This window comes from Eptesicus fuscus, chromosome 9 (genome assembly GCF_027574615.1).
Source record: "Eptesicus fuscus isolate TK198812 chromosome 9, DD_ASM_mEF_20220401, whole genome shotgun sequence".
Taxonomy (NCBI): Eukaryota; Metazoa; Chordata; class Mammalia; order Chiroptera; family Vespertilionidae; genus Eptesicus; species Eptesicus fuscus.
Window position 1 is genome coordinate 71,698,286 of NC_072481.1, and position 18,283 is coordinate 71,716,568.

General features: G+C 38.5%; 1 protein-coding gene across 9 annotated transcripts in view; it reads right to left on the reverse strand.

Annotated features, from left to right (window-relative positions):
* Positions 1 to 16,048: 16,048 nt before the first annotated feature.
* The window catches only part of ARHGAP29 (Rho GTPase activating protein 29), an 82,589-nt gene continuing 80,354 nt past the window's right edge, over positions 16,049 to 18,283 (reverse strand). For all 9 annotated transcript variants that reach the window (XM_054721400.1, XM_054721399.1, XM_054721401.1 and 6 more), the window contains one exon: positions 16,049 to 18,129. In XM_054721400.1, coding sequence (XP_054577375.1) covers positions 17,252 to 18,129 — 878 coding nt within the window. In that variant the 3' untranslated portion in view covers positions 16,049 to 17,251. The remainder of the gene's footprint in view (positions 18,130 to 18,283) is intronic.

Genomic DNA, 18,283 nt, shown 5'->3' on the forward strand with positions numbered 1-18,283 from the left:
AGAATGGTTTATGACAACAAAGGCATATTCTTTGTGCAGTCTTACATCGTTAGCAACCAGAATCTCCTTACCAAGTGGTTTGTTTTTTTTTTGTGTGTGTGTGTGTTTTCTTTTTTTATTACAAAAGAGGTTGGGCCTGTCCGGGTTAAATCAATTAATTCGGTGGGCTCAAATGACACATCTAGAACAAGTGCAGCTATGGCTTTGTCAGCATTTTATTTACTTAGAATAAATAAATAAATGGAAATGGGACTTGATGTAATGACTGCCAATAATGCCTCCAGTGAAGCTCTATCTCAAGTCAGTCACCACTTACGTGAACAGATTCTGAGGGTTGTCTATGTGCCAGGCGATTACGCTGGGTACTATTTTATAAAGAGTTCCTCTCAACACTCAGCTGTGCATCAGAATTACCTGTAAAGATTTTATAAAATATTAAAGTATGGGTCCATCCCACATCGACTGAATTGAAACCTTTAAGGGCAACATCCACATAATTGAATGCACAAACCTCCCAGGTTCAGAAACAAGGTTCAAAACCATGGTGTTAAAAATCCTACCTTGTGAGAATTTCTAGTCTCCAATAGATAATATTGATATAAATACATTTGTCATAGGACATGTAGTAAGAACATATTTTAGACAAAACACAATAGCAAAAGATAACAACAGATCCAACACAAAAACAAATATACTGTGTAGACAGAAGGGTAAGGCCAAAGTTGGCAGAGATTAGATAAAGCACAGAGATATTTCTGGGCAGACTCTATGACATCTGGTTGATGGGAAGAGGAATAGACTGCATTTGTTTTTTGGAGAATTCAAATTAAAGGCTTATAGTCAGAAAAACTGGATCTAGTTTAAAAGGCAATGCTTCAACTTTTTCATAATTCTTATATATTTGAAGTTGTGTAAAAATTATACAAAGAAAGTATCTAGAGTGTATATAATTTGTATTAAAATTATATGACCTCTAATTTTTATTTTAGGGTAAAGCTATAAACAACTAAATTCTACCTAAGACTGTATATGTTATCAGGAAAAATAAAAGACCAAACCAATATGCTGTGACCATGTATGAACACATATTACATGTGTGTTTAAGTGAATTTCAGGCAGTTGTATAGTATTAAGTGAAAAGAAATCAAGAGTGTGCAGTCCAGCTAATGAGAGGTCCTCTGAAGGGCATTCTGTGGAATGTATTTCTCTTGGCAGTTGCTCTAGTGGACTCGATTAAATTCTAAGCAGATTTCTTTAATCCTTAGCTCTAACTGGGTCAGCATCATCTGATTCTGAGTATTATTACTGGAGACATATGCACAGTGATTATTGAAATAGCTGTAATAAGCTTACCTAGAAAGTCGCTTTTTCTTTGAAAATGCTCAAAAGATCCAATTCACATAAATTGAAAAGTCTCAAGTAAGACCACCATAATGTAGGGGAGGGAACAAACTGAGGTTCCCTCAGAAGACAAAAATTCCTTTGAGTTTTTTTGTTTGTTTTTAGGCTGCTTAGTAAAAATGCTTAATTTGCCTACCATATTCTTCATATTGGTTCAGAAAGATTCTGTTGGGTAATTTGAGGACATGAGCTTGAAGAGTCTTTAGAGTTGGGAAGAGAAACCTATTGTTTTAAAATCAGAAAATCTAAACAAGAGTCAGCTCTGTGGCTACCCCTTACCAAAGACCATCACCAACAGGTGGGACAGTGATACCATTTCAAATCGGGTACCACTCATTAAGTTAGGGCCCTTATCTTGTACCCTGTCATCTCACCAAATTCTCTTATTGTTTATAGTTTGTTAGGATTCTCTTTGAGGTTTATGTTTACAATTATATTCCATGTACAAATAGTGATCATTTTATCTCATCCAAGTGTTTTTTTTTTTTTACTTCTACAGTCTTTCTCTTGCTTTATTGTATTGGCCAGTGTTCCTAGTACGGTGTTAACTAGTATTCAGATAGCAATAGTAATAGGTATTCTTGCTATGCTTCTCTGTATCAGAATATCTCTGGTGTTATTCGTCCATTAAGTATGATGCAGACATTTTAGGTTTCCAGCCCACGGCATCCCCAGATAAAATTATGTTAATAGATTTTTATGTTACAGGACCATCCATGCCCACCTGAGAGAAACTCCAGAGTTTACAAATGTAGAAGGCACTATAGTGGCTGGGCCTAAGGAAGCCATAGTACCATTTGCCAATTATCTGAACTAAGGAAAAGGGGATCTTAATTCTGTTTTTGAGATCTCTAGATTGAAAATTCATCACAGGAAACATACTTTATCCATCTCTGTATTCATAAATAATCATTGTCCCAATATGCACTATAGGAAACATTTAAAATGCCCTCCCATCTCTGTAACTGAGTCTTTGAGTCGTAACGCCAGATGACCTAGAGGAGTTCTCAACCCCTCAGACACTGTCTCTCACCTGCCCGTGCAGTGCCCCAGCCACAGGGACTTCTGGTAGTCAGTGGGCTCATCCACTCCACACTATTGCCCGTTTACACCAGTCAGATCTCCGCCCATCTGTGATTCCCACAATGGAAATAGCAGCATCTTTTCCTGTTTAATGGTCTTCAGAAGCTGCCCTGTGTCTACAGGCTGAGGATCAGCAGTAGGATGAGAAGCCAGAGACCCTGAAGGCAGGATTTCCCAACTCACCTCCAAGCATGCAGGCTGGGGCCGAGGGTGTTGGGGAATGGGAAAGAGGGACTAGGCAGGAAGGAAGGAATGACAGCAAGGAATGACACTCCCATTGATGTTTACCAGTGACAGAAACAGATGTCAACTGACCAGGTAGTTCCATTATGTTCTCCAGTTTGGTTGTCTTAAACAATCTATAAAACTATTTTAAAGTGCATAAACACTAACACCTATCCCACATAATAAAAGCGTTGTATACAAATTGTCCCCTCCACCGGGAGTTCGTCCGGGAGTTCGACCAGGGAGCGGGGCCTGCCAGGGGAAGGGAGGGAGTACCTGGCAGGCAGCCAGCAGCCACTAGTTATTTCATAGTAAGATGAAGAGTCCCGACTCTCTAATCTGCCAGTTCTATGTGTGAGTCCTGCTTCTGTCAATGCTGGTTGTGTGATCTTGGACAAGTGTCTCAATGAAGACTTAGTTTCCTAGTTTGTGAAACAGGGATGATACACTAACCTATTTCTTCAGCTTGTGTGGAAGAAGTTAGAGAATGTATGCAGAGTACCTAGTAGTGGCTTGCAAATAACAGAGGCTCATAAATGTTAGCTACCTTGATTTTCTTTCTGGGTTCCCCAAAGTGATATGATTCTTTTACGTCTTACAGGGTGAAAATTGAAACCAAGGCTCCAGGGCAAACAGAGCGTGCTATTGATTTAACCTTGAATTCTTATGCCATTTAGAACTTCCCTTGAAAAAATGTACTCATCTTACAGCCAAAGAAGTGATTGAAAATATTGAAACCTGACGGTATGGCCCACAGACCTGAATAAAGTCTAAGAGACCATGATTTTAGAGGAGCTATGAGTCCTGAAAATAGGTTACAAAAATTGAGTTTATATATACACTAGAGGCCCGGTGCATGAAATTCATGCACGGGGGTGGGGGGGTGTCCCTCAGCCTAGCCTGCACCCTCTCCAATCTGGGATCCCTCTCACAATCCAGGACTGCTGGCTCCCAACTGCTCACCTGCCTGCCTTCCTGATTGCCCCTAACCACTTCTGCCTGCCAGCCTGATCACCCCCTAACCACTGCCCTGAGAGCCTGATTGATGTCTAACTGCTTCCCTGCCAGCCTGTTTGCCCCCAACTTCCCTCCTCTGCCAACCTGGTCACCCCTAACTGCCCTCCCCTGCAGGCTTGATTGCCCCCAACTGCCCTCCCTTGCAGGCCTGGTCCCTCCCAAATGCCCTACCCTGCTGGCCATCTTGTGGTGGCCATCTTGTGTCCACATGGGGGCAGGATCTTTGACCACATGGGGGCAGCTATCTTGATCTTGTGTGTTGGAGTGATGGTCAATCTGCATATTACTCTTTTATTAGATAGAATTTAGCAGCTATAACAGAGTCATAGAAAACAGGTTCTACAGATAAATTTAAATGCAATGTGGACATTTAGATTATTTTGGCCTGTCTTATATTCTATTTTAGATGCATCAGTCAAAACCCAGAAGAGAGAATTCCTGTACGTAAAACAAACACTTATTGGAACAGCAAGGAAATATTTAGCTCACAGTCTGACCCATTCATCAGATCCAGGGCTCAGTAAACTTTTTTTTCTGTAAAGGGACAGATAATAAATATTTTAGGCTTTGCAGGCTGTAGGGTCTCTGTCCCACCTACTCAACTCTGATGTTGTAGCAGGAAAGCAGGCACAGACACTACATAAATGACGGGGCATGACTGTGTTCCAATACAACTTATTTACAAAAGCAGGTGGTGGGTCAATGCGGTATGTGGGCCATAGCTTGCTGCCCCTGCTCCGAACCATATATCATACTCTAAATAACGTGACTCGTTCAACTACTCAGAAACAGATTTAGTCTGTTCTCTGTACTAGCTAGTTAACAATTTGTGCACTGCTCACCTATGAAGATATATAATTATATATTTAGATATATTTGATATAAATATATTCAAAATTTTAAATGTTTTACCTAATTATGAGAAAGCTTAAAACTGTATCATATTTATTTTATATGCATCTTTCAGTTGTTGACAGTTTTTGTTTTGTTTTGTTTTGTTAATCCTCACCTGAGGATATTTTTCCAGTGATTTTTAGAGAGAGTGGAATGGAGGTGGGTGGGGGGGGGAGAGAGAGAGAGAGAGAGAGAGAGAGAGAGAGAGAGAGAGAGATCGATGTGAGAGTGACACAACAATTAGTTGTCTCTCACATGCACCCCGGCCAGCACTGGGGATTGAGCCCGCAACCCAGGCATGTGCCCTTGACTGAAATTGAACCCAGGACCCGTTAGTCCATGGATCGATGCTCTATCAACTGAGCCAAACTGGCTAGGACAGTTGTTGGAAAACCCTAATAGTTCATCCCTCTTCCAACATTTCCTCTTTGTTGTACTAGTATGTACACTTTAATTTTTTAAAATTTAGTTTTAATTATAGTTGACTTACAATATTCTATTAGTTTTGGGTATATAACATAGTGATTCAATATTTATATTCCTTACAAAGTGATCATCACAATAAGTCTAGTAACATCTGTCATAACACATAGTTATTATGATATTGACTCTATTCCTATGTATTTTAATTCCTGTGACTTATTTTATAACTGGCAGCTTGTAGCTCTTAATTCTCTTCCTCTATCCCCCCCCACCCCCTCCCCTATGGCAACCATCAGTTTGTTCTCTGTATCTATGAGTTTGTTTCTGTTTCATTTTGTTTTTCATTTGTTTTGTTTTTTAGGTTCCACATATAAGTGAATACACTTTGAGTTTTTAATCTGTAATTCAGTTTTGAGCTTTTTTCCCCCACCATTATATAAAATACTTAAGTTTCCAGCACTGAATTTGATTGGAAATTTAAAATTTAAATATACCTAAGACCAAGCGATGAAAGACAAACTATCAACATATTCTAAAATCCAAGTAATAAGATTTAACTAAACCACATGATTCAGAAACAGGATTAAGGGTATCTGTGAAGTCCAGATGACTGCCACTGGTAAAAATTAAAATGCTTTGGCTGCTACAGAAAAATGTTAGAAAATTGAGCTCCCATTGTCATTTGGAACATAAAAGTTTATGTTTAACAGGGGACAACTGTTAAAAAAACAATTTGTCCTCTCTTTTACAACTACTTTATACTGGAGAGTTTGGATTTTTTAAAAATATATTTTATTGACTTTTTACAGAGAGGAAGGGAGAGAGATAGAGAATTAGAAACATCAATGAGAAAGAAACATCGATCAGCTGCCTCCTGCACACTCCCTACTGGGTATGTGCCTGCAACCAAGGTACATGCCCCTGACCAGAATTGAACCTGGGACCCTTGAGTCTGCAGGCCGATGCTCTATCCACTGAGCCAACCCAGTTAGGGCTGGAGAGTTTTTTTAACCACTGCAATCAGAAAATTATTTCTATAAGTAAGCACTTAGTTTTACTAAAAAGGAAAACTGCTTCTTACTGAATTTATCAGTTTTACAACTTCATTTTATTGAAGATGGATTAAAAGAGACCATTTTACAGGAGGAAAAAAAATCAGTGGAACTTTACAATCAGCATGTTGTGTTTATAAGTTTCAAAACACGAACGTATGATATATATGTGCTCAGAAGTCACTCAGGAGGCTTATCGAATGTCACCGAATTGTGGGCTGCAATGAATTGAGAGCAGTTCAAGAATTTGAAGCTGAGCAAGATCTAGATATTTGCTGATTATTTTTTAAGAACATCTTGGTCCAAGGTGAAAAACCTGATGTGTGGTGTTTTTTTTTTTTTAAAAAAAGTAATGAATTAACTTTTTACAAACTAAACTTGAAGGGCATTTAATTAATAGCCAAGTTTGACTGAGTTCATAGATGTATAACCTTGTCAATCAATAGAGACCTCACTACAGTTTGTTGCGTTGGAGATACATGCAAAGTGCTTGGGAGAGTACCTGATGATGACCAACATTTCTTGTAATATACACACATCATGGGAGAGCAGAACCACCACAAGCTTAGCAGTCAGTCTGGCCTCGGTTCACATCCCGAAGAAGGAAGTTACTTAACCTCCCTTGCACAGTTTCACCAAGGGCAAGACGGTGATAGTCCAGAGTCTGTAGAACACGTCCAAACTTGTCTTCACTTACATCTCCCGTTTCTGCCACGTGAAGCAGGCTATCTCCAGGCAGAGTTGCAGGGCGAGTCAGGTTTCAGAGGGAGTGTATTAGGAGGCTCTCGGACATGTTTCATTTTGAGAGAGGAATGATGTTTTGAGCTCTTGGTCTATAAGCAGGTATATGATGTCAGAGGAAAACCAAACGATATCAAAATCAAGCTTGTGTGGCACTTGATAAAAAAGCCTGAGTTGACAGACTCACCCTCAGAAAAGTAGGGAAATGACATGATTTCATTAAACAAGTTATTCTCACTTTAAAAGATATGTAGGTATTATGCCCTAGCTGGTTTGGCTCAGTGGATAGAGCATCGGCCTGGGGACTGACGGGTTCCAGGTTCTATTCCAGTCAAGGGCATGTACCTTGGTTGTGGGCACATCCCCAGTGGGGGGTGTGCAGGAGGCAGCTGATCAATGCTTCTCTCTCATCGATGTTTCTAACTCTCTATCCCTCACCCTTCCTCTCTGTAAAAAATCAATAAAAATATATTTAAAAGATATGTAGGTATTAGTGAATACTTCTTCCTGCTTAGCAGACAAGAACTCTTACCTACTCAATAGAAATAGTTATCCCTAAATTATATTAAAGTATTGAAGGTACACTTTGAATAAAATTATATATGTGTGTGTATTAAAATTAATATAATAAACACTTACAAACCACACTGTTAATGTAAAAACTTGCTTCTGTGAATTTCCTTTTATGAAAACTTCAGCAAGTATTTCCCTAACACAAATTCATAGGAGTGAAATTGCTGGGTCAAATTACATTGTCACATTGTAAATTTCACATTACCTTGGTAAATTAGCTTCTGAAAAGTTTCACAATTTACAGGCCAACCTAATGTAGCTGTGCCCTGAATCCCAAGGCTTTTCCAACTCAATCTGCTTTTCAGTTACACTCAACCCGCAGTGAAAGCATAGAATATGAACTGTCTTAGATGTCTCTCATATCTGATCAACTAATAAATGGACTATAGCATTCATCCTGTCCAACTAATTCTAACAGTTGGTAAATTCATTTGCATTTTTATGTACATAATTGTATCATTTGCAAACATATGACTTTTATTTCCTCCTTTTCAAAAATCCTCATGCCTTTCATTTTTTTTTTCTTGCCTTTTTGTATGGCTAGAATCTCTAGCACAATGTTGAATAGACGCAGTGATTTGTATGTATCCCTGTGTTGTTCCTGATCTCTGGGCAAAACGTCAATATTTTACTACAATCTGTCTGTAGTAGACTGAAGTTCTATCAGTTTAGGGAAGTCCTATTAATAGTTTACTAAGCATTGGGTTGTTGTTTTTTAAATCAAAAATGGCTATTGAATTTCATCAAATCCTTCTTTTTTAACTTGCATCTTATTGAGATAACTATATTTTTCTCCCTTTAAAAATGTGGCAAATGTGTTGCTTTTTCAAATATTAATTAAACCACGTTTGCATACATGGAGAACTAACTTCATGTGGTAGTGATAATTATCCTTTTTGATTATTACAAGTTTCTTTTCGATATGTTGTGATGTCCTGGCCAGGTTTTGATATCAAGCTTAGGATGAACACAGATTGTTTGGAACAATGGCCTTTTTCTGTAGCCTGGAAGAATTTATATAAAGTTGGAGTAATTTCTCCATTAAATGTTTGAAAGAATTCACTGGTGAGGTCTTACTTTTCTTTGTGGGAAGGCTTTTAATAACTGATTCAATTTCCACTAATAGAAGAAGACTCTCCAGATTTCCTATTTGTCAATTTAATTTTTGAGGAATTTGTCCTTATTCAAATTTTAAAATTGATATTCAGTTGTTTATCATATCACTTTTTAAAAATGTTTGTAGAGTCTATAATACTCTTTTTCATTCCAGATATTATTTTTCTTTTTTATTGACTTCTTACTGGAGGTTTATCAATTTTTATAATCTTTTCAAAGAACCAGCATTTAACTTTATTGTTTTTCTTTAGCTTTGTTTTCTATATCACTGCTATCCACTTTGTTTTGTTTTGTTTTCTTCTTCCTACATTTTTTGGTTTTAATTTACTGTTTTTGTTTCTTGAAATGAAGCTTGATTGATTTTAAACTTTTGACTTTCATGGTAAATGTAGTTAAGGTTATAAATTTCTCTCTAAACATTGCTTTAGTGGCAGCACAAAACTTTCAATATGGCATGTCTTCATTATCATTCAGTTTAAAATATTTTCTAATGTCTGTTGTTATTTCTTCTTTGATCCATGGATTATTTAGAAGTGTGTTCTGTTTAATTTCTAGGTACTTAAGGATTTTCTAGTTATCTTTTGTTACTGATTTCTAGCAGTATCTCCCTGAAGCCAGAGAGAATAATTTGAATTATTTCAATCCTCTGAAATGTTTTGAGGCTTTCTTTATGGCCTGGTTATTGTCAGTTTTGGTCAACTTTAAATATGAGCTTAAATGAAATATGAATTCTGTCATCACTGACAAGTGTTCTCTGTATGTAAATTAGGTAATTTGTTAACTGTGTTCTTCAGATTTATATTTTCACTACAGTTTTGTCTGTTCAGAGTTATGTTAAAGTAATGCTTCTAATTGTGGATTCGTCCATTTTTCCTTTTAGTTGTATATTTTGCCTTGTACATTTGAAACGTATTAGAATATCCCTCTCTATCTCTACTAATGCTTCTTGACTTAAAATCTGTTTTCTCTGATACCGGTGTAGCTACATAAGATTTTTCATTAGTAGTTGCATGGTTTACCTTTTTCCATCCTTGTAGTTTTTGTGACTTTAAGATGTGTCTCTTGAACACAGGATGTAGATACATTTTGTTTTCTTCCCCAGTCTGATAATTAGTTTATTGCTTGGAGTATTTAGTCCATTTTCACTTTATGTAATTATTGACTTAGGTGGTTTTATACCTACTATCCAACTATTTATTTTCTATTTGACCCATTGTTTTATTTTTTCCTTCTGCTTGTCTTTCAGATTACTCAAATATTTCATTTCCCTTTCTTTTAACTTATTATTTTTGATATTACAACACATATCTTAAATATAATACATTTACCTTGAAAATGCTAGAACTTTATAATACTTCCATTCCTTTTGCCTTTGCCATTATTGTTGTCATGTATTTTAACTCTACATAAATTTCAGACTCCATATTACTAGTATTCTATATAATAAAAGGCTAATATACAAATTGTCCCCTTGACCAGGATTTTGACCGGGAGTTCAACCGGGAGTTCGACCAGGGGGCCGGGCCAGCTGGCCAACCACCCTCAGTCCCTTGCCCTGCCCGATCGGCCCTGATTGGGGTGGGCTGGCCAGACCCCACCTGGGAACGAATTCATGCACGGGGCCTCTAGTTGCTTTATAATAGTCAATATTCATCTACACTCACCTTTCTGGAGGTCTTCATTCTTTTCTGCATTCCTATATTTCCATCTAGGGACATTTCCCTGTGCCTAATGACCCATCTACAGGCCTGCTAGTGACTAATTCTCTTTTTTTGTTTGTCAAAAACATCTATAGTTCACCTTCATTTCTGAAGGATATTTTTACTCTTTATAGAACTTTGAGCTGACAGTCCTCACCCCCTAGCACTTCAACCATGTTTTCTAGATGTGCTGACATTAATAAGTGACAAAATGAAAACACTGAAATTGCTTAATGCAATGCTTTTAGGATTTCTAGCACCTAGACACATTTCAGTCACTTTAAATTCAAGGTCACAGAATCAGGATCAAGAGCTTGAAAGACTTTACAGATTACCTAGCCCAATTTCCTCCCCAATAATAATCCTTGTAGATAGGTATTTAGTTTTTGTCTTGAACACTTTTTTTTTTAGTTTTGGAAACTCACTAAATCACAAGACAATGCATGTTATTTGAAGGAAGTTCTAACCATAAATTGCTTCCTTAGAGAACACTGACATGAAAACTGCCTCCATGCACCTCAGTCATGGGACTTCATTCTGCCTGAAGGAGCAAGCAGGATGTTTAATCTTTGGTTTTCACTTTGACATTAGAAGAAAGCTATTAAGTCCATGGCTTCCAGGTTAAGCATACCTTTCTCTACCCTTCCCAATTCCACCCTCAACCTTCATTCACCACAACCACACAGGTCACTAATCCCTGTCAATTATGTTTCTAAAAATAAATTGGAATGTAGGTCATCATCCCCACAAACAGTGGCTTCATTGAGGGCCCATTTCTCACCTGGATTGCTAAGAGATCTCATGCAAACCCTATTCTCTCTCTGCTGAAAATCTTCAACAGCTCTCCAGGACAGCATTGTTCTGAGACAGAGTGCGGAGGGGTAAATGTTATTCTGTTACCTGCTCTGTTGTTCTCTCATTATTAGCAAAGTTTATCCTACAAAACCAGCTGTAACCCAGAAAAACTTTGGCAATTTTAGATACAACAGTTATAACTAAGTGAATAAGCTTTAATACACACACACTAAAAATGACCATTGAGTTGGGATATGACAACCCTAAACTTCAGTATCCTAGCAACTAGAAATAAAAAATTCTAGCCTGAAAGTACAGGATTTATGACAGCTTCTGTCTTAAAAAAAAAGATGATGCAACAATTTAGAAAGACAATTTATAAACAGAATTTAAAGACAAAATTTATAATAAAGACATGTGGGTTCAAGTCCCATCACCCTTTATTACCTACATAACTTACAGTAAATATTTAACTTCTTTGAAGTCTATTTGCTCATCTGAAAAAGACCGTTAAGAATACCCTATTTTGTGAAGATTAAATTAGATGGCAACCACAAAGCAAGTTTGTTTAAATAAAAACTGAAGTAAAAATTAAGTTTTCAAAGCAGCATTATTCATAGTGGGGTAAAAAACCCACAAAAACTGGAAGCAACTTAAATGTCTTATCAACAGTGGGATGAGTATATTTACAACAGGAATACTCCACTGTAGTTAAAAAAAAAGGGAGTGGGGGGAAGGAAAAAGATGTTTGTAGCTACAAACATCTATATGGTTTAATCTCGAAAATATGTTGAAGAAGCAAGCCATAAAAGAATCAAACAATTATTTCACTTGTAAAAGGTTAAAAAAACAAGCAAATAATACCTAGGTAGCAAATTAAAAAAAAAAAACAGCCAGGGAATCTATATATATTAAACACTAATATGCAAATAGATGGAACAGCAGAACAACCGGTCACTATGACGTGCACTGACCACCAGGGGGCGCGCGGAACATGGCAGGTGTCGGCAGCAGGTGGCAGAGCATGGAACATGGTGGGTGTTGGCTGCAGTGGGATGGTGGAGCAGGTGAGCAGGGGCGCCAGACCAAGGCAGGGCCTGCCAGTCGCTGTCATCAGGGTGAGCCTCTGGTGGTTACTGAAAATTCTTTGCTCCCACATGCTACAGTCCGCCCAGCGCTCGCACACGTTGCCAGTGCCCGGCACTGGCCCCGATTGTTCGACGCCATCAACGGGTGTGGGCGGTGGCTGCTGGCCCCGATCACCCTTTAGGGCTTCTCCACATCCCCCTGCTCCTGAGGGGCAATGGGGGCCGGCAGCCACCTCTTGCACCCACTGCCGGCAAGGGCCCCGCTCGCACCCACAACTGGCACAGGAGTTGCCGCTCACACCTGCTGCCCGTGCCTGGTGCCGGTCCTGATCGCTTGGTGCCATCAGTGGGTGCGAGTGGTGGCTGCTGGCCCCAATTGCCCCTGAGGGCTTCACCTCCCCCTGCTCCTGAGGGGTGATCTGGGCAGCAGCTGCTGCTCACACCTGCTGACAGCGCTGGCCCCGCTCGTACCCACTGCTGGTGCTGGCCCCATCGCTCCATGCCGTCAGCGGGTGCAAGTGGGACTGGCACCGTCAGTGTGCGGGAGCGGCAGCAGCAGGAGTGGGGCTGTCGGCAGAGAGGGAACCAGGGGCTGCAGCAGGAGGGGCCAGGCAGGGGCGTGGAGGATGGGCCGAGACCCGCCCCTGTGCCCACCGCAGCCTCGCAGCCCACAGTTCCTATCAAGGTGCACGAATTCGTGAACTGGGACCCTAGTAATTAACATAAAATTCAAAATAGTGGTTATAGCTGGTGTGGGGAGAGGCAGGCATGTGACCAGGGCCTCGTCCTTGTTGATAGGGTTTCAAGGTATGTTAGGGATCAGTGTGGTCAGGACCAGTACAGCAATAGTTGTAGACTTATTTGACATGCGTGGGGCTAGATGGACCAACACAGCAGCTGGCACTGTTGGGAGGCTGACACATAAAGGAAGAGTAAGCAAATACTATATCTAAGATTATGGGAGCCAGGTTTCTCACTATGAGAGAAAGGAGTTACAAATATGTAAAGACTAAACCCTGAAGTAGTAACCTAGAAATGAAGGTATTAATGTAAACTCAAGGTTTTCCATATATATTTATGTACAGGAATACATATATATGTATGTCTTATGTGTGTATGTATACATGTATTTCTTTGATCTGTCCACCAGTAGGGCTTAAAACCAATGACTTTCCGGTAGCAATGAGCACTTCTCAGCTCATTTTCCATATAGTATTTCCTTTGAAATGAACCACGGCTCCTTGGAAAAATGACTGGGGCAAAAAAAAGTACAAGATATCCTTGGGATACCTTCATGTGTCAAAAAATAAGGAAAAACTCAGAAAGTCAAAAGAACATAGAAGTGAGCTTGAAGAGATTCCCATAGACCAAGCCTGGCAAAAGTATAAAAATAAATGACAGTAATATATTGTAGCTTACTGAATATAGTAGGAATCCATGAGTCCATACTCATAAATGAATAAGCAAAAAACAAATGGAGAAAGGACCACTAGTACAGTAGACTATCAATCAAAGCATAAGAAACCATTTGGCAACCAGAATTGTAATAACTGATTCAAGCAAGAAGGGTTAATGGACTCTAACTGGTGACAATTTGTAAGAAACAGGAAGTTTACACACTCCTCACCACACTCTTTTCACTAACTTTACAATGGAGAAACATGATAGACACCATCCTAACCAAGTGATCCAAACTAGCATTACCAGGAATGGGACAATTTGATATTGTGTAGCTCATGGCATGATACAGTGAGAATATAACATCATTTCCATCATATTCCTGACAAAAAATATATATCCCAAATCCAATCATGAGGAAACATTAGCTAAACCCAAACTGAGTGACGTTCTGTAAAATAATTGGCCTATACTCTTCAAAAGTGTCAAGGTCATGAAAGAAAGGACTGTTCCAGATTGACCAGTGCAGCCATAGGAGACGAGAGAGGACAGCTAGGTGCCCCATATGGTCCTGGACTGGGATGCTGGAGAAACATTATCGGGACAATCAGCAAATCTGAATGTGGTCTGTGGATTAGATCTCATATGCCAACATTAATCTTCTGACTTTAATGGTCATACTATGGTATGGTTATGCAGGAATATCCTTGTTTTGAGGAAATATTACTAAAGTATTTTTTAGTAATGTCTGCAGCTTACTTCCAAATGGTTCAAAAATTATATTGGATGGGACTACACTGAAATCTGTCAATAAATGTAAGATAATTGAACATCTTCAGTGTTGAGTCTTCCAATCCATGTAAATCATGAAGCATTTCATTTAAGATGTCCTTAAATGCCTCTTGATATAGTCTAAAATTTTTTCCATGAAGATACTGTATATATTTTGTTAGGCTTATTTTTAGGTATTTCAAATTTTTATGATTTTAAGAGACCTAAAAACTTGCGTCTTCTGTTAGTTGGTGATATAGACATATAACTGACTTTTGCATAGTTATTGTGAATGTAGCAACTTTGCTAAACTGTAGATGACTATAATCACAGATACTGAATTGTCTACATTTTAACACACCAAAACAATTTTCTGCCTCTGAAAAAAACTCAAGAGAATTATGTTGACTATAATTTGTCATAAAATATACAATTCTTGCCATTTAAAGTGAGTTTTATACTTGTACAAATAAGTGTGTAACACAATGTTAGTTGGAGAAGTGTGCCCACAGTGCCATCTTTAAATTAAATCACCCAAGGAAGTGAGGTATGATTCTATTTGATTCTGAGATCTCCAGGCAACAAGTCTCTCATCTCTGTATCAAAAGAAATACATTGCCTAAGGTGCCCTCAAAGTAATTTTAAGTACTCATAAATTTGAATAAAGTTCTCAGCATGTAAAACAAGCCTATCTGGGGAAGTTATCATCAACCCTTCACAAATGACTTCCTGGAAACTTGAACAATATGCTTTCCACAAAGCTTTCTGGTGGTCTGGCAGCTCTAAAGGGACTCCCCACTACTGCCCTTTCCTTGGCTCACATTCTTTCCATGTGCCATAAAATAGCTTCCTTGTGAATGATTGCCACATAACTGGGTATCAGGGCACAGTGCATTGTGGGTCTCTAGAAACAGAAACATCCTCTCAGGAGATACTTAATACCCGACAAAACTAAAGAGCATCTACAGATTAACAGTGTAAGCTGGACAAGATGCCAGAGCCCTAAAGGCAAGAAAAACCCAAAGTGAAACTCTCACTTGTGAGGTTTAACAGTGAGGAGAAACAAGAGGCAACTTGATTATATACCCTTCCACTGGGTTGTCTTAATATAGTAAAAGAAAAACGAAGCAGCTTAAAAGTATTTTCTAAGTTTCAGTATGGGATGATGAGAAAGTTCCGGAGATGGATAGCGATCATGGTTACAGAACAATGTGAATGTACTCAATGCCACCAAAAGGTGAATTTTCTACTGTTAAACACTGCCTGATTTATTACTTAGTAATTACACAGCCATTAAGAGCACTGACCATCAGAATCTGACAGCCCTGTGTTTGAGACTTGATCCCAACGGTTATACCTCTAGCCCCTGGAGCACACCACTGAGCATCAGTTTCCTTGTCTATACCACAGGACTGATAAAATACTTCCTACCCATTATAGGCTGCTGTGAACTTGAAATAATTTATGTAGGAACTTAGCAGAGTTCATGGCATAGAGATGGCTCAGTAATTCTTGACTCTTACTGTCTTTTAGGGTTTTCATAGCCATAAAATTATTTTGTATTTTATACAATGAGGACTAAAAACAAGGCCCCAGCACAAAGGGTTTGTTATATAAAACTATGTAACAACTTCCCATAAAATGCATTCCATGTTGTAATAAGTCGGGATGTATGAACCCAAGTGTTGATCACTAAGCCAATGGTTAATAAGCCTTATAAGTTTCACCCCCTAAGAGGCAACAATTTCAGAAAAGTCACAAGAACTTGAAATAATTTAACAGGTTAATATATATGTATTTTTATCATGTACAATATGGTCATATAAAAGCATATACTACAAATTGAATTCACACATACAAAAAGAGGCTATTTTATTTTTTTGTCCCTTTTATATCCTATTTTAGGAAAAATGACGAAACCCAGAAAATAACAGAACTGCACTAGTTCTAAAAACTCGGAATTTTATATATGAAATATATCCAGTCATCTACACCTCCTCTCAAATTCCAAACAATGAGGCTTACTGAACTATACTTAGAATCAACTTAAATAAATCTTTGCACGATTCAGATGAAACATACATTGTCAATGTTATAAGTCCAGGTAGAAAAAGTACATAAAATTATTCATAAGTAAGAACATTTCATACAAAAGAAATGTTTGTTTGTGTTTTTAAACCCAGACAATATCAAGAGGAAATGCATTAAATTTTAAAACATGTTTTGGACCATTATATAATATACCGAAAGGTTCAGAATGTTGAACAACAAAATTTTATGCAAAACAAAGCCAAAAGGTAAAAAATTATTAAGTGTATTAAAACCATCTAAAGCCAAATAAGACATCACTGCACTATATAATTTAGAACTGGCTTAAGTGCATTTTCTCTGTACAATTCAACTACCACTTGTAAATATGGCAATTAATTGAAATGCAATTATATGCATATTTGCAAGCCTTTTGGCCATTACATAAATATTAAAAAGTTAAGTAAATTGCCAATTGAAAAATAAAAGGTCGCATACATAACGTAAAAAGCACAATGGTCAAAGATGCACTATAAAATTGTGTTTTAAAAAAACAATCATACTAAACAAAGAGCTTTCAGGCACTTGCATTCAGAAACATTTCTTTTATAAATAAGCACATAGTTTCATTTCAAAAAAATAAAGCTGATTCTTCCCAATTGCAGCTATTAGTTGGGAACTATATCATATATTAGGGATGCATTTAAATGGACCATTTTATGGGGAAAATCAACTAAACTTCAAAAAAATACAGATAATTCCAGTGAGACACAGAGGTGGCCCTATCAAAACATTCTACCATTCGATACAACCAACACAGGATAACACAATACAATGACAAAAAGCGAAATCCACAATTTGGCAATCCTATACACAAGGGGCCCTGTCAAAAACTTTCACAAAACAAACACAATACCACAAAACAAAACAACTAAAAAAGACAATGCTACACAAACTGTGGGGTTTCATCTTCAAGGTCTTCAAATTGTTGCATTCGTTTAAGCCTCGGCCTCTGACATGTTGGGTGCACACCGGGCAGGTCATGCTCCTGAGAGTTCTCTTTAGGCTTACTTGTCGGCTGCATGGGACAAGCTGGTGTGTTTTCTGAGTCTGGAACTGATTTCAGCATATGGCCCCGAGGAGCGTGAGCTACACCAGGAGACACTGCTGGGGAGGATGCTGCAGGTTTCTCCTCAACCCCTCTCACGCTGGCAGTGGGAGCATGTGGTTTATAAAAGGTTGTCCAGTGCTGGGGCTGCAGTGTTCTGGGGGCTCTGACAAAAGCGGGAGGGCAGGAGTCCGAGGACTGTCTCTCCAACACCTGTCTTGCTGTTTCAGCGGATGGCTTACTAGGCTGGGCGGCATTGCCTGGATGGTCCCCACCAGCCCTGATGCTCCTCATCACTCCTTCTTGGAGTGCATTGGGCACAATCATTGCAGTCTTTGCACTGAGGTCTTTTTGTTCATACTGTTTCTCCCCTGTTTTTTGTAGAGTTTGCTGGTGAAAGCCATCAAATTTGAAACAAATGGGAGGGGTGTCTTTTCTATTAACTCCTTCAAAGGCAGAATTCTTGCAAAGCTTGTCTGAATTTACATTTCCCATATTTCTGCCGTTTCTCTCATGAGGAGGGCTTGCAAGGAGAAGCTGTCTCTCAACAGGCAAACTTACAGGTCTAATCTTGGTCCTTGGAGTATACCTCTCAACAACACTGTTTGTTTCCCTATTGGACTTTAGAGAAAATGGCTTGGAGGTTTTACAAACATCTTCCGTCTTTTGTGATGCTGATTCAAGCTCTTGGTCAACATGCAAACACACTTTGTTGTCTGAAAAGGAACAGATTTATTTAAAAATCAAACTTCCTGGCTCTTGGTTAACAAGAGGAACATGCTCTCAAAACAACAAAGGTCTTACATATTTTTCTGTTATTCTTAGTTATCTATGCAGAGGAGTTTAAAGGTATACTCTGAATAAAAATGT